Raw genomic sequence first — 7675 nt, 5'->3', positions numbered from 1 at the left:
ACAGTTTGTGGTAGAAAACTCGATTGCAAAATGCCAACTAAGAATTTAAACAAAAAGTTTCTGCTGTCAGTCAGACTTACCCCATTGTTGAATAATAGGAAAGTAACCCATCACCAAACAATACTTCACATAGCACATATCAATACATGAGCTTGGCATCAAAATGTCAACTCTTTACACGCAAACTTTTCCAGTTATTGTCATTGAAGTGAGAAGAGATATCTATTGGACACAATCAATTATAGCTTTCAAAGAATATTTTCTCTGCGAAAGACTCTGGAATTAAAATTGGCCTGTGCTACATGACCAGCTTTTGCACTACATCTGGAGGATTTGGGGCACTCAAAACTTATTTTTGCCACAAACAGAAGATAACCTGAACAAAAATTTCTCCCTTGTTCAACACCAGTTATCTCATTCTACCTGTGGGACGGATATTGCTTGGTTATAAAGGTGTTATAGTGACAACACATTCCATTTTCGAAGTAATAAATTAGATAAAAGCTGGTCTTCGCTCAGATCTATGTCAGTCAAGAGAGGCAAAAAACAAGTCAACATTCTCCTGGACCTATGTACTGTCAGAGAAGCAAGGGAACATTTTATATCCTTGCTGGTAATGAGAATGCTGTTTCACAAGATATACTTTTTGATTTATTGCCACATATATTAGTATACAGTGAAAAGTATTGTTTCTTGCGTGCTATACAGACAACACATGCTGTTCATAGAAAAGGAGAGGGTGCAGAATGTGGTAATCATAGTTAAGGTGTAGAGCAAAATCAATTCAGTGTGAGGTAGGTCCATTCAAAAGTCTAATGGTAGCAGGGAAGAAGCTGTTTTTGAGTCGGTTTGTGCATGACGTCAAATTATTGTATATTTTTCCCAACGGAAGGTGGAAGTGTGTACGTCTGCGGTTCTTAATTACGCTGGCTAGTTTTCTGAAGCAGTAGGAAGTGTAGTGAGATTCGATGAATGGGAGGCTGGTTTGCATGATGGACCAGGCTTCACTCCTGACTCTTGTGTATTTTCTTGCAGTCTTGGGCAGAGCAGGAGCCATACCAAGATGTGATACAACTAGAAGGAATGCTTTTTATGGTGCATCTGTAAAGATTGGTGAGTCATAGTGGACATACCAAATTTCCTTAGTCTTCTGAGAAAGTAGAGGCATTGGTGGGCCTTCTAATGGTGTCGGTATGGGCAGGGACCAGGACAGGTTATTGGTTATCTAGACACCTAAAAACTTGAAGCTCTCGATCACTTCGACTTCATTCCCATTGAGGTACACAGGGGCATGTTCTCCACTACATTTCCCAAAGTCAATGACTATCTCCTTTGTTTTGCTAACTTTGAAGGAGAGATTATTGTCACAAATTCAATCTTAGCTTCTGGTCTCACGTTTCTGCAGACACCAACTATTGGAAAGTCAGGGTGCCAGTCTCATTTCAGAAAATGCAGTGCTTATTGTAAAATTTAATGAAGGAGTACTGCTCCGTACCTCTTGCCCTCTTCCCTTACTGTAGGAGAATTACACATTTTACTTAATCTTGATGCTGTTGCAATTAGTGAAAGGAAATTATAACACGAATGCAAAACTCTGATTTTTAGTGCAAATGGAAACCTGCTGGCATTTCACCTTAAGACCGAGATTCATGGTGATTGGAACAAGACAGAATCAAAGACAAAAAAAGACATTTATTGACTGCAAATCATTTCAACGCATCTTATTTTCCTAAACAATCACAGCAAGCCATTTAAACTTCATGTTTGCTTGAACTAATACAGTCATTTTTTATAGATCAATACAATCAATTAATGTACAGACTCCTGAGGTGGTTGTAGTGTAGACTGTAGGTCTCTCAGATTAGACACAATGCTTTCAGGAACTGTTCATTTATTGGATTAGGGATGGGGAGTGAGAAACAGTTCCATACGGGTTTTTAGATGGATGTTCTGTTTTGCTGTGGAGATGTGATGCGCAACCAGGCTTGTGGAATACCATTTTTAATTTTTTAAAAACCCAACAGTGCACGTATCCAAGAAACAAAGAGCTGTTAAAACTGGTTTTGAGAAATTACTTATTCCTCACCCACTGCCAAACAGCTTTTACAGTTAATGCTCTGGATCACCATCACATAGTTGCAGCACCAACAAGTTACAGAGATGTACCACTCCTTCACCACCTCTGACGGAAGAATCATTAAGTGGATGGTGATCATTTATCAAGCAGGGGTTAAAGAATAAAGTGAAAATACAGACAAGCCAAAATGTAATTTTTCTTCTTGTATCCAAATTAATGTATGAAAACATGATCTCGCATTAATCTGACTCACGGACTGCATATTTAGAAATTGGAACAGTAAATACAATATTTTGGGTAGACCATGACTCAGTGTCAACTCTCATTTAACCTGAACTATGAAGGAAATCTCAAGGTTGAGTAATCTCACTGGGAAGAGATGCATCGAGATACTTCATTAAAAATATGATTAAAGAGGTAGAGGAGATTGAAATAAACAAACCAATTACTATTTGAGTTTTGGGCTGAAGGGTATAATTTACATCCAAAAAAACTGACGGGAATCAAGCAATGTTGGAGGTTACATTTTTCTGCTCAAGATAGTGGAGATGACCCTAGGTTAATGACTACTTTTTTTAAAGAAAAGGCCTGATCAATGTTAATAAGAAGGATTTTATATTAGAAATATCAGCTTTGCTTCCCTATACCCCCATCCCAAGATGTAAAAGGAAGGAAATCAATATCTCTAAAATAGGGTGGTATGACAGGTAGTGCAACAGGGAAATCCACAATGGAATAAATCATATGAGGACTTCGGATCTTCAGGTCTTGAATGAACCAGAGGGGCTTTTTGCATTACCTGCACACAAGGTGCGAAGAAAGTTCAATTCACCAGGACAGAAAATATTGCAAATAAATTTGCTTAAATATTAAAACTGATTACTAATTGTTGCCATTTAAGATCCATTTGCATTACAGATGTGAAATTTTATCAATCCAGACTAATGACGATTCATGGCTCAGTGTTAATGCCACCAGAAGGAATTGAAATTGGGGAGCAACAAATTTAAAAACTAAAGTGTCGAATGGTTATTGATCCAAATGACTGAACGTACATAAACATTCTGGATTTTCCAGAAACCAACAAAACGCTTTACAGCAACAGCCCACAACAAAATGGAAAACATTAAAGCATTTCCCCAGCTCTAACTCCACTGTTAAAAGTTAATACAAGACTCCCAAACTACACATTGCAATTCAGATCCAACTTGTTAGACTGAAGACAATTCGAGAGGGGGATCTGTTTTTTCAAACATGAAGAAATTAAGCTGAAAGACAGAAACACAAACTGGATGCTACTGGAAAATTAAAAAAACCAAGATAAATAAAAGTCGTTTGGAAAGTTTAAACTTGCTGATCTCTGGATAAGGAAAAGGAAGTATTTGAGTTATGCTGGCTAAGTACCTCATACAGCTAGAATCACTGTTACACTTTTCCCTCACAGTCAAGTAAATTTAGATGCAAATTTCCCCTTTGTTCACAGACTCAAAGGTACTTATAATAAAGAAAGGAAGCAATCAAAGGTTCTTACTGGTGCACTCTCCTTTCAGTTAAAGGGGCAACAAGACTTTCAGAACTCATACAATTAGCAAGTGTAGTTCCTTCCATTTTGCTGCTAAATTTTGCCACCTACTTTTCTTTAAATAACATCAAGCTGTTCAGTTCTATCATTTTCCTCCAAGCTGTCTCAACAGCAACAGATGGCCCTGCCTGAATTCAGTATATAGAATTACTCAACTCCCAAATGGTCTATTACATTAATAGTCTTTGTAGCTGGTGAAAAAACTTTTGCATACAACTTTACATTATCAAGATAATTGGGCCCAGACGAAATGCCTATCAATTTTGATCAGGAATCTTGTGTGGGGGTTCTGTCCAATATCTGCTGCTACAGTCTACACCAAACCAATAAAGCAATTGAAAGGAACATTTTACATTGTAATTAAATTCAAGAATATTGGAATAAAATTTAATAATTGATTGAATAAACAAATATAATTTGTGGCACAGATAAAAACAGCACAGAAGTCCATCCGGTACAAGGTTCACATAAGATCAGCACACCTTTGGAAGGGTGAAGGCGGGAACGGAGAGAATGGGAACAGTTTTAATTTCTTTCGCTTTTTCAAATATATTTGGCCTTCAATAAATCATGTGCTAGCTCATCACTAATACTTAGCCATTCAAGGAACTTATTATTCTACTTACTTTCAGTGTGAACACTGAGTAAACTGCTATTATTAGGGGAACAAAAACTTTTTAAAAACCTTGTGTCTAATATGAGCCAACCTATAGTCTTAAGACTTCCCTATAAATACAGATAAGAATTTTAACTCCAAGCACCGGTGTTGGCCCTGGTTTTGGGCTAATGACTGGATATTGTGAAAACCCATTCACACCTTCCAGAATTTCACAGCCTGTATACAGAGGGAATGCTTCTATGCCTATGGTGAAACAGCCATGCGTCAATCAATCTTGCTGTACAATAAGTTAGTACATCTGTGTTCAACAGACCAGGTATGCAACAGGCTTCATTTGATGGTCTAATGCAGATGTTAATGAAAGAGAGGCTGGTAATGTTAAAATGTAAATGCATTTCTCATTCTGAACATGGACGTTAGTGTCGAAATCTATCCCAAAGATTTTTTTTTGCAATCCTATTTCTAGACCACTGAAGACTCCTGTAAAGGCATTCCTTGATCCAGATCAGTCTGCACTTTGCAATGCAGCAGGAGTTCGAAGCAAGACCAAAGAATGCTTGAAAACAGCTTTGCTGAAATCCCAAGATATTCGATATTTTGAGTTCCATGGGAGTGTTGTTAATGAGGTACCCTTGGTGATGAAGAGTAGTTTTGTTGCTGTAGGGATTAGAACTCAGCTGCACCTCAACTGCTTTCACATATCTACAATAGAACCATATATGAAAACCAATCTGTCCCAAGGGTTTCCATTGGTGAAGTTCTGAACAGTTTCTGTAATGATAGTCACTTTACTCCATAATTGCACGGTACAGAGATGGCTCAACATAGTCCCCGCGATACCTGGAGTTCAGAACTCGCTGTCGCTTTGACACAGGTGCGACCTCCTCCTCCGCAAAAATTCCAGTGAAGCGCATGTCTGATGCGACAGACTGCAAAACAAACAAGATAAGCTTTTTAATTCTGAAGACTGAGAAATCCATGAGTGCACAGTAAAAGCTAGCCTCAAGCAAAACTAGATACACAAATTACTCTCCGAAGTATTGAATATTTATTATCTTCTGCATCGTTACACATCTGATAAGCTTAATGGACAACAAAAATGAAAGTTAACTTGAGGTTATAAAATACACACATTTTATATTAATGGGTAAAGTCACCAGAGTCCCAGATGCTCCCCCAATCCTCAAAGTGTGTGTATATGTGCATGGGGAGGGTTAACACAAGGGTCACCACAGCTCAGGCGAGGGGCAAGGTTAAGAAGGCGGGTCTCCATGAATAACCGCAACTGGTACAAGAATTCAGCACACGACGTTGCCAGCGCTCTGCATCACTAACCAAACATCCAGCCAACTGGCTAAACCGACTCAGATTGTTAAAATTCCACCTACGGTGGTGGAACTTTGGACATTAATGAAATACAGATAGTGCTCAGACTTAAGACAAGATGCAGTTTTCTGGAACCAATTGTAAGTTGAAGCGTTGGAAGTGATTTTCCACAAGCAGTATGTTATAAGCCGATACCAAATCGCCAAATTAACCCAGAATTACATAATCAATTCTAAGAAAGGTAACAAAGCAATGTAGTTAAGTTAAGAAGAAGTAATAGTTGTCAAAAGAAACCAAGCTCTGATCAACCTTTGTTGGGTTTAAATTGCAGCAATAACGGAATGGTAACATACTAACCAGCCTGGACTTGACTTTTTTGGGGAGTTCCTCATTAAGTGTGTACACATCCTCTCTCTTCACCATCAGCTGGGATGCGTCTTCAAACTCCACCTGAATGGATAAGCAAAGCATGGTTATGTGTGCACTGGGAACTGAAGATTGGCTCAATTAATTAAAACTACAGTCTCAGGAGTGACAAAATAGAACAATTAAACTGGAGTAGGCCATTCAGTCCTTCAAGTTTGTGCTGCTATTCAAGATCATGCTGATACTTACTCCATCTTCTTGCACTATCCCCATATCTCTTATTCTGCATCCACAAACCCATTATTCCACAACTGATCATTTAGTTTTCTGGGGTGGAAAACCAGCAATGAAGATACTTCTTCTCAACACAATTCTAAATGATCAACTTTGCATTGAGTCTAGCCCCTCGCTCAAGAGGTCACAGCCAGTGGATACATCCTCCCAGCAAATATATGTTTCAATTAGATCACCTCACATTCTACTGAATTCTAGAGAATAAAGGCATAATTTACTACATCTGTTAATTGAGGAATCTATCTCATGAACTTTCAGGGAACTCAGTCCAAGGGTACAATATCCTAACTTTGGGAAAGAGACCAAAACTCTTTACATACTACTCCTGGTATGGTCTCACCAAGGCTCTGTGTAATTGCAGTAAAATCTCTATAATCTTATCCCTTTGTAATAAAAAGTTCATGGTTGTTTGCTGTATCTGTATATTAACTTTCAGTTATTCATACATAAAGACAAGAGCAATAACTAATTGGATAATTACATTAAAAACTCACATGCACTGAACACACTTTGATTTTTCAATGCTTGCTTTATAGGATGCAACTTATGTGCAGTTTCGTTTTGAAAAGGGAGGGAAAAAATATGAACAAGAGACCACATTCCATTTGGTCAATATTTCAAGAAAACCAGTCAATTACTCCAAGGTCAGCACCAAATGTCAACATTAAATGGATTGGGTATTATTGAACCAATTGCCTGGAGATTTGTAGGAGCAATCTCTGACCTACTAAATTGATAATTATTTCAGAACAATGAACAGCCATGGGAGAAAAAATTAGTTTCAATGACAGTCAGGAATAGAAACACATGCAGACAATATCCTGGTTGCACATCAAGTACAGCAACTCCTCACAGTAAGTCGCATCACTTAAAAGTCACTTATACTTTAGGACCTTTTGTCTGTTTTACGTTATGATTTTTGATTTTACGATGTCTGCACCGTGGCCCTGGCCCCAACCACCCAGCTGACCACGCCAATATGTTCTGATGCTGGAGCTGCCGCTACAGTCACCAGAGGCCCAGGCTGCATGGTGAGATCAAGGCCTGAGATTCAGAAGCAGAGGGCACAACAGCTGCAGGCCACAGATTAGGTGATGAACAAGTAAGTTGGGGTAAAGTAGGGAAGACAGTGCACACCCCACACCAGCCCCAAGTCTACTTCTCCGCCAGTTCCTTGCACTGCCCTGCCATCTCCAATTGTCACCCCAACTGGCCTGTTCTGTAGCATCCCATGGAGAGTAGTCCAGACCCTGCAAACTCTGTTTGGAAGAGGTCCAGGCTCCGGAGATAGATAGGCAGAGAACAGAGAGGGATCGAGAGCAAGTCAGAAAGCAAGCAAAAGGTTGGTACTATGGATGAGACACAGAAGTTGTGCTGCCACTCAGGGCTTATCTAGGTAATGTGGTGTCAT

General features: G+C 38.9%; 1 protein-coding gene across 3 annotated transcripts in view; it reads right to left on the bottom strand.

The window, feature by feature from the left end:
- Positions 1 to 1672: 1672 nt before the first annotated feature.
- kdm4aa (lysine (K)-specific demethylase 4A, genome duplicate a) overlaps positions 1673 to 7675 on the bottom strand; it is a 70109-nt gene continuing 64106 nt past the window's right edge. For all 3 annotated transcript variants that reach the window (XM_080195326.1, XM_080195325.1, XM_080195324.1), the window contains exons 21-22: positions 5962 to 6054; positions 1673 to 5207 (exon numbers count right to left, since the gene is read on the bottom strand). In XM_080195326.1, the coding sequence (XP_080051452.1) occupies positions 5067 to 5207; positions 5962 to 6054 (234 nt within the window). In that variant the 3' untranslated portion in view covers positions 1673 to 5066. The remainder of the gene's footprint in view (positions 5208 to 5961; positions 6055 to 7675) is intronic.

This window comes from Carcharhinus amblyrhynchos, chromosome 9 (genome assembly GCF_965287045.1).
Source record: "Carcharhinus amblyrhynchos chromosome 9, sCarAmb.v2.hapA, whole genome shotgun sequence".
In the NCBI taxonomy this organism is placed as follows: domain Eukaryota; kingdom Metazoa; phylum Chordata; class Chondrichthyes; order Carcharhiniformes; family Carcharhinidae; genus Carcharhinus; species Carcharhinus amblyrhynchos.
The sequence above is the reverse complement of the archived record's forward strand: the minus strand, read 5'-3'. Positions and strand labels throughout refer to the sequence as shown.